The 13780-nt window shown below is 36.7% G+C and overlaps 2 protein-coding genes across 2 annotated transcripts; one reads left to right on the top strand and one right to left on the bottom strand.

Annotated features, from left to right (window-relative positions):
- Window positions 1-369: 369 nt before the first annotated feature.
- On the bottom strand, window positions 370-13780 carry LOC144980579 (cohesin subunit SA-1-like). Its single transcript, XM_078928255.1, has 8 exons — window positions 13453-13780; window positions 10799-10915; window positions 9938-10016; window positions 9637-9753; window positions 4170-4343; window positions 3537-3741; window positions 2087-2238; window positions 370-447 (listed from the first exon to the last, which is right to left on the bottom strand). The coding sequence occupies exons 2-8, from the start codon at window positions 10885-10887 to the stop codon at window positions 370-372; spliced, it is 894 nt and encodes a 297-aa protein (XP_078784381.1). The 5' UTR covers window positions 10888-10915; window positions 13453-13780.
- Window positions 6273-7432, top strand: LOC144955917 (uncharacterized). The gene is made up of 2 exons (XM_078886178.1): window positions 6273-6414; window positions 6842-7432. Exons 1-2 carry the CDS (start codon window positions 6304-6306, stop codon window positions 7301-7303), a joined length of 573 nt encoding a protein of 190 aa, XP_078742304.1. The 5' UTR covers window positions 6273-6303; the 3' UTR covers window positions 7304-7432.

The following is a 13780-nucleotide window of genomic DNA, read 5'->3' as shown; positions in this document are numbered from 1 at the left end:
TTCCAAGAGCATACCACCACTGTACTTAGTTTGAGATCACCTATAAGTCGCATCTGGACACAAATACAAAATCCAACAAAGAGGAATACACTCAAACGCTTAATATACATTCAAAATAACAAATATAATAAAACATAACAGAGAGATGATTTACAAGGAAAAAAATATCATCTCCCAAAACAATAACTATGCATTTGACTGTTTCCCTCCCAGCTAGGACTCCGGCCAGGGCCAGGACAAAACCAAGTAATCTCATTCCAAGACAAAGACAGAAAGCATGTTGGGAAACAGTTATAAGGGGATAGAAGACACAGTATGTACCCCCTGCCCACTATGGGAGGTCAGGACAAGCTATGTAAGAGTTTCAAACTACCTGTAACGATGGACAAACACTCCCTTGAAAATGTATGTCAACATATTTCTGATTTCCGCTTGGTTCTCTTCAAGCTGAAAAGAAAAATAAATGTCATTTAAAAATAATAGAATAAAAGGTGAAAAACTGAGGTGGATGATAATGATGATATTAAGAATGACACATAGCACCATGAGCTTCTCAAGGCTGAGGATGCCGTGCACTTTATGAGAGTCCGTTATTATTATCATCATCATCATTATTATTTAAGTGTCACTTCCAAATCTATTTGAGTGTTATTGATGTATTGTTGATAAATCTGGTAACATTTTTATTTCTGAGTATAATAACATTTCACAGATTTTCCTCTTTGATCCCCCCCCCCCCCCCCCCCCCCCCACCTTTCCACCCCAATCTGAAATTTTATCACTCCCACGGTTAAATCTTATCAGTTTCAAGTCTGAGAATGTGACACAGACAACATGACAAAATAAAAAAATGTATTTTTTATGAACCCCCCCCCCCCCCCCCCAAAAAAAAAAACAAATCTGCATCAACAGAAATTATGATTTCCACCCTTATATATAAAACATATTACAATAAAATGGTTTTGCATCAATGCCATGTAGATAAATTCAGTCATGCACCTACTCTACTCATCACAAATTCAGATTTTTTAAAAATCCAAAACCTGGAAAAGTGGTCTCAACTTGAATTAATTCTACCCGCAACAACATGCATATATCAGTGATGATACTCACAAAAAGTCGAAAAGGACGAAAAGTCTCGGAAAAACGGAAAACTCACCTAGAACATTCTTGCACCACAGGAAAGTAGGCAGGATGACTTCTTTTGAGTACAATTTTAAAACGCCCGGAGTCCAGTAAAAGGAGGAAATTTTTTATATATATATTTATTTTTTTTTAAAAAGGAGGTATTTTTTTAAAGATTTATTACATTAAAAAAAAAGTAAAAGGAGGAAATGAAGGAAATATCCGCAGATCGAGGATCTGAGGAGGAAAACCGAGGAAAGGAAAGAAAACCGCGGATCCGCGGAAAAGTATCATCACTGATATATATTAACAGGTCTGACAGCTGAACAAATTTATGGGTCTGTTTAAACGTCGTTGTAATGGAAAATATTTTGCGACAATTAGAGAGTATTTCCATTACAACAATGAGACCATAACAATATCGTTTTACCATTGTTGTAATGGACAATATTTTTGCATTGGTTTCAGAGTATTTCCATCACATCAACGAGACCATAAATTGGGTTATCAGACCTGCAAATAAGTAAACGTCGGCCTCAAAAAAGTCTGCATGTACGAATAAATCTGTTAGAGTAGCAGGTCTGATGCAGACTTGCCAAATTGAAAACTTCAAATTTAGTCATTTTAATGTCAATTTTTAGTAATTTGACAAGGAAATTCGTAATTTCTGAAATTGTGTATGAACAACCACAATATTATTATAATTCTTATTATTATCATTATTATTATAGTAGTAGTAGTAGTTGTTGTTCTTCTTCTTATTCTTATCATTATTATTATTATCATTTAAGTATTACTAAGAATTAAAAATTCGTAATTTTCCATAAAATTTCATATTTGGCCATGAAATTTGTCTAAAATTCGTAAAATTACTAAAAAGTCGTAACATTCGGCATGTATGCTGATGTAACATTTAAGGGGTTTCATTGATACTGCATTTATTCTTACGCCCCAAACTCACTTCCTGTCTTTTCTGCATGAGCAGCTCCAGCCTATCCCCAGCTCTCTTGTTCTGCTGCTTAGCTCTCTCTGCCTCGTACTGTCTCTGGGTGTTGTCCAGATTGATACTCAAGTTCAAGGCCACATCCACGAGGGCTGTCATCAATTTCATGGCTGTTTAAAGCGTATGGAGATTTGGGATGTGGGAGATGATATTGTTGTACAAGATAAAGGACATGAGGTTGTGTTTGGATTTCAAATTAGCTCTTGTTAAAATAAAAATAAAATAAAATAAAATTCCCTTTATTCATCCCAAATGGGAAATTTGACTTTATGGACCTATTCCAGGGGAAGACTGGAATAACTCATGTATCCGCCACAGTACAGAGTCGACAACTGCAGACCCGCCAACCCTTTACATTCCTTTACATTCCAAAAATGGAATCAGAAAGTCAGGAAATAGGAATTTGAGACAAAAAATAAGAATTTGTCACCAATAGATAATTCCCTATTTAAAATGACCCCAAGCTTTGCCACCAAACACATAAAGACGGTGTTCTGGCACAGCTGGCAAATTGCACACCAATTATTGTGGTAGGTAATGGAATGGTGAAGAGGAGGGGTGTTATTTATTTTCCTATTTAGCTCCCTTTCAGCAATCGTTTTTAAAAATCACCTTTTTAACACCCTCCCCCCTTCCTCCATTTTTTCCTTTGTACTATTATCATCATTTTTGAAAATCTGAATTTTAGAGACAATGGCGGAATTGCGGAAAGGAAGAGTGAAAATAGGAATGATTCCGTCAAAAGCGGAAGAAGGGTTGGCAGATATGCAACTGAGCTAGGGCAGGTTGGCTTGCTCAAGGCCACACAGCGCAGCGGGTATTCGAACGCAATACCTTTTGGATATGAGGCAAAGGCCGAACCGCTGAGTCATGCTGCCCCAATTTGTAGCACGGAGAGGTTGTGGGATGTGACCCACTCAGTCTTTACACAAACAAAAGCATTAAGAATTTTTTTTAATCAGATTAATAACCAGCAACCATTCACATACTGATCATAGATAATGCTGTACTGACACTGCCATAATAGGACCTGGACAAACTAAATTGGTCTTTCTAATAAACTGTTAAAATCTAACTAAAAGGGTCAAGCATAGTTTGGCTTTAAGTAAAACCTTAGTAAACGCGGGGACGGAATGGCTGAGTGGTAAAGGCATTGCACTGTGACCCGGAAGGGCCCGGTTTCGAGCTCTGCTTCAGCCGCTTTCGTTTTTTTTCTTTCCCGGGGCAAGATTATTAACCCCAAATTTGCTCACTTGGACATCATGGGTGATTTCTGTTGACAGACATCTTGTATGATGAATTATCTACATTCCTTCGTGGAAGGCCTAGGCGACGATATCTTATGATATCGTGGCTGTCGGAAGGGCATAATTTTAAAAATTATTTTTAGTAAACGTGTATGACAAACCTGCAAGAGTACTGGTGTGTCTGAAAGCTCTGACTTGGGAGTCGGTGAGACCCGTGAGGAGAGAGATGACGTTGTCCATCATGTACTGATCATAGATAATGCTGTACTGACATTGACGCACCAGAACCTGGACAAACTCACAGTAAGACGTCTTGAACTTCTTCCACTGGGGGCCTGGCATGATGAGGGGGTAATCACCGCTGTCCTAAAAGATGGCAAGGGAAATAGAAAAGAAAAACACAATTCAACTTGGAGCTTTTATACAGCGCAATATATCCACTAAACGTGCTCAAAGTGCTTTACAAAGGGTCCCTGACCAACAGCTATACGCTACTTGTAAAACGATACAAGACAACAGTCTTAGCATCTGGGCACTCATTTTACACCTGAGTATGGTGAGAGAAGGACTCAACTATGCACCAAACGAGACGCGAACCCAGGACCTTCCGATCTGAAAGCGAGGGTCATACCACAAGACCACATAGCAGCACAAATGCTTACTTTTTTTTTTTTTTTTTTACAAATTGATCATTTATATTGTAAAGTGCCCAGAGCTTGTGTTTTACACGAGAATGAGCGCTGTATAAATGTGTATTATTATTATTATTATTATTATTATTTATTATTACTCACCTCATCAAACTCCTCAGTCATCTTTCTGATGATCTCAGCATGCTCCATGTTGGCGTACATGTAGGGTGTGATCTGTCCTTTACATCCAGAACACTGGATAAAGAACTGAATCAGCTCCAGTAGGGCTGTGTTCCGATCTAGCTTGTAACCCTCTATCCAGTCATCCACAACGGCCTGTCATGGTCAGAAAAAAAAAAAACAAACAAAAAAACATTGTCAAATTGAAGAATTTACTTTACATAGGTATCCCAATCCAGTCCATTTCTGTGTAACGGGCCTGAAAATCTCTAATTTTCAACCAATTTCACTTGAAGCAATCTATATTTCTATTTAAGTTACAGGGATTAAAATTATATCACTGAAAAGCTTATCTATTCTCCTTCTAAAACATGTCAGATTTGATGATTTTTCTTGCAAAAATAGTTTATTAGACCCTTGTAAAGAGCATGACATAATGCGTTTTTTTATCGCGGCGAATTACCGAAATTTTATGGGTAACCATTTTTTAACCACCAACGCTACTAGTACTGTTGTTGGATCGTGTTACAAATAGCATTATTAGAAAGGGAATTAAAAGCTCTTTCTAATGATACCAATAACAACGTGATTTATTTACATTAAAACCCTAAAAAATCGAAATATTTCAGAAAAAATACCTAAAATCGGCAAAAATTAACATATTTCGATTTTTTAAAGCCAAAAATAGGATTGGAAACATTTTTTCTTTATAATATCTAAATCTCGATGGTTTCCGAGATTTGTACCACCCACGGGAGTTCCAAACGTCAACACAACGCGAGCATTCCATTTTCACTTTTGATTCCGGCGTGCCTAGCATCGTTGTCTCAGTTGAGTCTCAGTCAAGTGAAGTGTCTTTGTGTTATTCAATTCCTAAAATGGATATGAACTCAACAGATTTTGAAAAGAATCACTAGGTAAGTGTTTTAATTTGGCTTTTATTAAATCAATTTTACATTTAATTCTATCTTTTATATAAATGATGATGTTTTATTATCGTCCGCTGACTTGGACAAGAATGAGAATATTGAGAATGACCTCATTTTGAAACTACATGTCAGAATAGATCTCTGTTAATTTTTTACACCATGAAATCCTAATTTGTTTTTTCATGATATCATAAAATATAAGTTAATTCAACATGTGTAGGACATTTGCTGACTTCAAAGTCAATAATTGTGTTTAAATCTTTCTTCAAACACGACCTAGCAACATCGGCATAAAAATCCAAGATGGCGGCACCCGACCGAGTGCGTTTGTTTATCAATTGACGGGGAATAAGCACACTCCTGAAATTATGTGTTGCTTCAATTAAATTACTTTTTTTGGGTCTCCAAATCAATCCTTAAGATAGGTAGAAGTTTAGTAACGATTTTCGGCTTTTCATGTTTTTTATTGTTTATTGACAATTGAGTCAAACAGTGAACTGGCCATTTCCAACGATAATGTTAGATGCTCAAATTAGTAGATAGGATCTCTCTCTCTCTTTCTATCTATTTATTTCTCTCTCCCTCTACCCCCCCCCCCCCACTCTCTTTCTCTATATTCTCTCTATATCTCCTTTTTTTCATTTTTTTCTCTCTCTCCCTCTACCCCCGCCCCCCCCCCCAAACTTTCTTTCTCTCTTCTCTCTCTATCTCCTTCTCATTTTTTCTCTCATTGTCTAATCTTTGTCCCCTCTTACACTTATCTCTCTCTCTCTCATCCTCGCACACATACTCATTCTCTTTCTCTCCTTCTCCTACCCCCCCCCCCCCCCCCCCCCCCCTTTCTCTCCATACAAACAACCAGTTGGCTACCTTACCTATGGAATTTTCTTTTTCAGAATGTTCAAATATTGTGTACTTTGTGTTCATTGGTAAAGTAATTTTAGCACCACTCTTCTTGTATCATATTTTTTTTCTTTTCAAAATGTTCTAAATAATGCTTTGTTGTTAGATTAGGCAGAATATAGTAGATAAGAAGAAGCTTAAATATCCATGATGGTAATAGTAATGGTTGGCAATGTAGAAAGTTTGAAATCCCATTTTTTGTGACCTGTTTTTCTACTTATTGACTCTTGATTACTTTTTTTTCAGTTGATGATGACTATGAGGAAATGAAATGAAGGTTTTTGATGAAGGGGAATGGTCGGCGACCTGATGCTTGTTGGAGTGCCCCTTTAACTAATCGAGTTCTTCTTCAGCTACACTTTCTGCGATGTGAGGGGGGATCATCTGAGGCCAAGGTATGTATTGCATCTGAGACCCTATGGTTTGCAAGTACCCTACTCACAAGCACAGAAGCTGGTATTAGGTGCAGTTGAGTTATTACATATCATTACTATTTCATTATTTTAAAGCCCTTCTTCATACCACCAGTAATTGAATCTCTTCTTTCAAGCAGAAAGTATTGAGATCCATACGGTAGCAATCAAGTTACTGCCCAATTAATGCTACAAAAACCAAGATATACCGTAGAATGTAAGGCTCTGTCTCTGAGGGACTTCTATTTACTGCATTCAACCTGTTCATATTTCAGTGCTCATATCATGCTGCTGTTTTTACCCCATTTGGTTAAGTCGGATTGTTTACTGCTTTGCTTATATTTCATAAATCTGCTCCAGCAGCTTACCTGCAGTGTGTGATCATTTTTCATTTATTTTCTTTCAGCAGATTGCAGAGTGGTTTACGTACCTCTATCCGGAGTGTGTCTTACTTGTCCAGAGGATAGGACTACTCATCGCCAGGAAGTTGGATACGGCTAGGTCAATCCACGACCCAGCAGAGCGTAAAATTTTCCTCAATGATATTCTTGACTATGATTACTTGTCGCCTTCGCTGAGTGCCCTGAGCATGACTCGCAGTGTGCTCTTATTTCGGACACAGCAGGGTTTGCCAGAGTCCTTCTTACTTGATTGGCTCTTACGTATTCTGAAGCTCGGACCAGTTCATCATAAATCCATTAGAAATGCTGTCAAGTCAACAATGGCAAAATTAAGGGAAAATATTCGTCGTGATCCAGGGAAGGTGACATCTTTTGCCAGTTCGACTTTTGAACCTTACTTTACACCTGGATCATCAACATCTCTGGTGTCTACAGTCTCTCCAGTTTCAACATCTGTCTCTGCACTGTAAGTGCTGACTCCAATGTCAGCCTCTGACACTCCAGTGTCAACGCTCACCACTGCCTCGACAGTGTCATTGCTCACCACTGCCTGGACAGTGTCATTGCTCACCACTGCCTCTACAGAGAAGGAAAATTGATGATAGTGAGGAAAATGTATGTGATCAGTCTGATTCTGATGTGGATGATGACTATGATGATTTTCGATTCACAAGTCAAGGTCAATGGGTAGCAGTTTTTTATGACCAAAAGTTCTATGTTGGTCACCATTATCAGTGATCAACGGGCTTATGTGAGGTTCCTCATCGACTTCTGTTCGTGCCTCTACTTATTACAAGTGGCCTGTTGTTGAGGACATTGCAAAAGTGGAGTCCAAGTATGTCTTCAGGTGTGATTTCGAAGTGACATCTTCTGCAAGTCCTTGACTTTGGACAGTTGCTGATAAGGCTATTACAAAGGCTTATCAGCGCTTGAAGGGTATTATTTGATTGGATTTGGGTGAGAATTGTCCATTAATGGATTTATATTGCTCATACAAGGTGCATTTTGTGTTGGAACATCTGTTTTGTCTCATCTTATCACATTTCCTTTTTTTCCCCAGAGTCAATAATTTTATCTGGTCGACCGTTTTTGGCCAGTTTTTAGATTGCTCTCAAGGTTATCTGCTGCAGTCTGACTGTGAATATGCTACATCCATGCATAGTTTATTACTTTGCAATTCTTTTAAGACTAAAATGGTTATTCTGTGGCTGTTTCAAAATTTTCTATGAATTTTTGAAAATCATGGATTTTTTATATTTTTTGATTGTGGCATCCAACTTTCATTTCATTTCAAGAGTATTTCTAAATGAAAAGGTCTAGTGTTAAATGTTGTTTAAAGTTTACAACTTTCTGTTTATTTTGAGGTATATTTGCACTATATATTATCCTTAGTTATTTTTTAATGAATTTTTGAAAATTGGTAAATTTGACAAAAAATCAGTTATTTCCCTTGATTGCGAAAAATGACAAAATTTCCATTTTCAGATCTCAATAGCTCTTTAACCGTGTTTCTTAGCGCACGGGAAAAAATTAGACAAAGTCTGTGGGTACAAGTCTTTATGTAAAAGTGATCCTTTGGGTTCTTAGTCATTTACTTTTCTTAGAATGAGATCTCAAAAATGGAGTATTTTGCAATGCGAAAGAGTGTACTTTTTCTCGCTATTTCGAAAGGCCATAACTTTTTTATTTTTAAATATTTTTAAATAATTTCTTCTGTTCTGTACATCAATCAACACATAGTTTGAAATAAAAAGTCTTGGATTACTATTTAAAGCTATCTAAATTTTGGTCTGGAATACCTACTTTACAGAATTTAAAAAATATATATATATGTAGACTGACTCAAACATTATGGTAAATATTAAAATAATAATTCGCTCCATTGCTACATGTCGAGCACTTTTCGTACCATATTTGTATCAAACACGATTCTATATATATATATATATATATGTGCATTTTCGAGAATGGTCATAATGGTTATCATATCAACGAGATTAAATGATTTCAAAATTCTCATTTCTACGGTGTCCGTCCTTCAGAGTCAGAGCCTTATAGCAGCAGTAATACAATTTACCTGAAAAGGAAGAAGAAGAAAAAGAAGGGAAAAAGAAAAAAAAAGAAGAAGAAGGAGGACGAAGAGGAGGCGAAAAAGAAGAAGAAGAAGAAGAAAAAGAAGAAGAAGAAGAAGAAGAAGAAGAAGAAGAAGAAGAAGAAGAAGAAGAAGAAGAAGAAGAAGAAGGAGGAGAAGAAGAGGAAGAAGAAGAAGAAGAAGAAGAAGAAGAAGAAAAACGGCCATGTGCAAGCTTATTGGATACTTCTGACAGATCTGGCTATCACCAATCACTGCTGAGGACAGTGGATGCATTTTGCTTTGCTTGTGAGACAAATGTACTTACTCTCTACCAACTGAACTATCATGATCCCCCTCCCAGTAAGATTCATAAATTTCAATCTGACTGAAAATTTTTTTTTCCAATTAATAAGGTATTATTAATGATCAGACTATTAGGACAGACAAGATTTTTTAACTTTTATCAAGCAAATGGACTGGTATCAACCTCCCAAATACATTCAAAATTTTCAAAAAGGAGTAAACAAAAATGAATATAACAGCTTCAAAAAAGAGCAAAATACCAAACACGGAACATTTCGGGCTCAAAACCCTTCTTCAGCCAACAAGAAAAAACAACAAATACATAAATACATAACTAAAGTCCAGATAGACGATGGAGATATCTGTCTATCCGTCTACCTTTTGTTTATAACCTTTAGTGTGAAAAATAAATAAAAAATATCAAACCTGTAAAGAGGCTTTTCCACTGCGAACGGTTTCAAACAAACTCCCCTCTGATTGGTAGGACATGTTTTGATGAGCACGTCTGGGTCTTGAGTGTGTTTCCACTTTCCTTCTCTTCCCCTTGAAGATAGTAAAAAGAAATGGGGAAACTACAATCAGTCCTTCAAAGCAGAAAAAAAAAAAAGGAAAAGAAAAGAAAAATATTTCTTTTGATTTTCATACAGCCAGACAATATTTTTTCCCCCATTCAAGCAGTTACGATAAAAATTTCAAAAATGGAAACTCAAATAAAATTTAGACTTACATAGCCTGAATCACCACCTCTCTTCCTCTTTCCTTTACCCTTGTGTTCTTCGAAATCACTGTCTGAATCATGATCTTGCCTGAGGAAATAAAAGAAAGAATTTTGATGGCTCCGGGGGATTCATATATCAATATAATATAAATCCATATAATTGAGTTCAATCAAATTGATCAGTTTTGAAGACCATTCTTCGCCCATCACATAAATAATATATACCATGTTTTCCCCCATCCTTGCTTGGATAAAATAATTAAGACAAGGAATCCATGAAAATGAGGAATACATGAAACTTGTACAAAGGAAAAAAAAAACAAAAAAGAAATTCATAGATTTCGGATATAATGAAGTCGGTGAGTGGAATAAGAGGATGAGAAATATGTACTGCATTGTATAAGGGCTTTAACAAAGATATTTGGACACCACTTTTTAAATACATTATTAGACCTTAAGGCGGAAAAAAGATCCTTTTCTCATCTTGGTCCCTCTGGTATGGACCACCATTCCACAGAGCATCTGGGAGTCCAAATCATTGTCTGTGTTTAAGAAATCCTTGAAAACATTTCTTTTTTGATGTCATGCATTTTCTTTAATATTACCTTTTGACGATGCAAAGCACCATGGATGAGAATACTGTACGCTCTATAAGAGTCGAATATTATCATTATTTTATTCAAAGATAGTTCATTATTTTTTAAAGACGCCTTTGTGACATAAGAAATTCCTGGAAGACAACACAAGACGCCTTTGTGACATAAGAAATTCCTTAAAGACAACACAAAACGCCTTTGTGACATAAGAAATTCCTTAAAAGAAAACACAATACGTCTTTGTGACATAAGAAATTCCTTGAAGGCAACTCACATGGAAGCCTCTGATGGGTTTTCCTCATCTGCATCGGCCACCCCAACCTGCTGCTCTATCGGATACTTCCGTGGCCGTCCACGAGGCATGATGGTTTGTTTTTAGGGTTTACACTTCCTGTTGAAACAGACAGAGAGAAAATGAAAAAGAGAAAATTATTTCTTTGTAGAAAGGGTGTCCGCATATTTAAAAAAAATCAATTTAGAAGACTTTCCTTCAATTAAGATGAATGAATTTACTTTGACTGATGAGAAAAAAAGTCCTCTTTCAAAGATATCACTATCACAGTGACAGGACGTGAGCTGGGAAAAAGTAGTTTGTTGCATTTTAAAGAAACTGTCCATTGAGGTGCACTATTTACATGTCGTTCTCTGGCCTTGTGAATATAGAGACAAAGGTACTTTTGTAAAGGTGTGGTCCCTGCTGAACAAGTAACTTCAATATTTTGACTAGCAACCAAGTTGCCACATTGGATTTTTGAAGTTTCTTTTTCTTCCTCCTGACAAGGAAAAGTTAGGGGCATTAAACATTTTTTTGTCAATATATAATCAGGAAGTGGGTGGGGGTGGACTACCAATCCCCAGTCATATTCTAACTATGATTGACAGGTGTTAAAACTATGACACTTATAATCTTCCTAAAATCCGATTATGAAATACTTAATATAATATTAGAAAATATAGTTAAGAGTGGCTCGTCTTGTCACAAAATAAAGTAATGTTGTTAAAACATGGTCGGTGAGTGACTAGATAGGTGATAGCAGTGACACCAACTTTAAATTTGGCTCAGAGGAGTTCCAGACACCACTCGTAGGAATTTCAATGCTAAAAAAGGAATTTCCGCACACAAGAAAAAGGAATTGGAATGGTATTTGACATTGTGTTTACATATTGTATAGGTCTAAATAGATAATAACTGATTAGAATTATATTATGATACATAAACACATTGCCAAATACAAAAAATATTTTAATAGGATAACTTCACAAGAAAATGCACTTCCCTTGTTTTGCAATATTCTCTTTATTTATTTTCTTCTTTTTGGAAATCAGAGTAGCTTTGGGGCTTGGTTGTCATGGTCATGTTGTAGGTAACATAAAACTAAAACATCTGGCTGGCAAAAAATCGGTGAAACTACTCCACTCGGCAGGGATGTCATACGAAAGTACCAAGACTTAGACCTATACTTCAGACTCAGAGACTACAGAATGATGACAGTGCTGTCGATGTCATACGAAAGTACCAAGACTTAGACCTATACTTCAGACTCAGAAACTACAGAATGAGTACTGCGAATAGTGATTTTCTCTAGCATTCCTTTGCGTTATTCGCAGTATTACTGCAACTAGTAAATATCATTCATTTAATTATTTGCAGTAGTACTGCAAATGCGGGTTCATTCTGTATTTGCAGTATGGTAGCCTTCGAGCCTAGAGCTTTATTGTATAGATATATAAATAAACTACATTATTATTATTATTATTTATTTATTTATTTTAAAAAAATTATTACCAGAGACGCCAACTGTAAATTTCGCTTACAGGAATTTGACACCACTCGTAGGAATTTCAATGCCGAAAGAGGATTTCCGCTCATAAGAAAAGTGAATTGGAATGGTATTTGGCATTGTATTTACATTTTGTATAGTTCTAAATAGATAACTGATTAGAATTATATTATGCTATATAAATACATTGCCAAATACAATCCCAAAGTTTCCTTATTTTAAATGAAGTAAAGCTCCAAAAAGCCTAATGGTAGTGATTTTGTAGTACTGGTGATAGTGAGGATGATGTGGTGTTGGTGGTTGTAGTAGTAGTGGTATTGATGATGATGGTGTGATAGTGGTTGTTGTAGTGGTAGCGAGAGAGAGTGAGAGAGAGAGAGAGAGAGAGAGAGAGAGAGAGAGAGAGAGAGAGAGAGAGAGAGAGAGAGAGAGAGAGGAGAGAGAGAGAGATAGTCATGGAACTGAAAGTATATTTAATTTAACTAACTGTAAAGTAATCTGACAGATAAGCTGATAGATTTCAATTCAAGATGTGACCGAATGATAAAGTCGGAAAGGTGGGGACGGGGCAATTTTCATGGATTGGATTGGGGCAAGCAACAATAACAAATAACATTAACTCATTAACTACAAAAACAAGACTTGGAAGGAAGAGTTGAAACGTTCAAAATCTCAATTCTAAGTAACACAAAATGTTTCAATCATCCCTCCTCTTCTTTCCCTCCCTCTCCAACTAGCACACTCTCACTCAACTTCAAGCCATTTTGAATTTGAACAGAAAATACAGTGAAAGTGAAAGTTGTGTTCCAATTCCAATCACAATCTCAATCAATCAGTGTCAGTGAGGGGACGACTAATTTTCAGAGACGGGAGAGCGCTTCTACTACTGCGAATAGTGATTCCGCCATGAAATCACTATTCTCAGTACTACTGTGAATAAGCACTTCAAAATCAAATCGCCAAGGCAAAGGCAAAGCTAAGTCTCACTCGTCCACCGCCACCACTCACCAAGTGCCAAGTGTCGCCACCGGCACCACTTTCACCAGCACCGGCTATACTGACACTGATTTAAACACCAATAGCTTATGTTTCTCAGACCTACTTAACAAATATGAGAATTTTGTAATAAATCAAAACCCAAACTTACCTTTAATAATATTACCAAAACAAGTAATAAACAAAATGATAAACGTACACTATGCAGTGAAGTACCTTTTGTTTATGTTGGAGGCAGACGCTGGAAAAAGTATCCGGTATTTCCGGCGGGAATGATAATAAGAAGGAACTGTGTTTTCCGTCCACTAGTGGATTGAATACATAGCTGTGTTTTCCATCCATCAGTGGACTGAATACACAGCTGTGTTTTCCGTCCACCAATGGACTGGCTGTGTATTCAGTACACCGGAAGAGATTATAAGGGCTAAACTGTTTGACCGAGAGCCACAAGGCGAGGTGGCCGGCTGTTTTAGCACATC

The sequence above is a fragment of the Berghia stephanieae genome, chromosome 10, assembly GCF_034508935.2.
Source record: "Berghia stephanieae isolate SIO BIC M18660-M18661 chromosome 10, UCSD_Bste_1.3, whole genome shotgun sequence".
In the NCBI taxonomy this organism is placed as follows: Eukaryota; Metazoa; Mollusca; class Gastropoda; order Nudibranchia; family Aeolidiidae; genus Berghia; species Berghia stephanieae.
This window is presented reverse-complemented; position numbering and strand designations above follow the sequence as displayed.

Coding starts and splice junctions, on each gene's coding strand:
- LOC144955917 (XM_078886178.1), top strand. CDS start 6,304: ATGAAGGGGAATGGTCGGCGACCTGATGCTTGTTGGAGTGCCCCTTTA. Junction 6,415..6,841: donor GGGGATCATCTGAGGCCAAG/GTATGTATTGCA, acceptor TTCTTTCAGCAG/ATTGCAGAGTGGTTTACGTA.
- LOC144980579 (XM_078928255.1), bottom strand. CDS start 10,887: ATGCCTCGTGGACGGCCACGGAAGTATCCGATAGAGCAGCAGGTTGGG. Junction 3,742..4,169: donor TGACTGAGGAGTTTGATGAG/GTGAGTAATAAT, acceptor GCCATCTTTTAG/GACAGCGGTGATTACCCCCT. Junction 448..2,086: donor TCATGCAGAAAAGACAGGAA/GTGAGTTTGGGG, acceptor TTTTCTTTTCAG/CTTGAAGAGAACCAAGCGGA.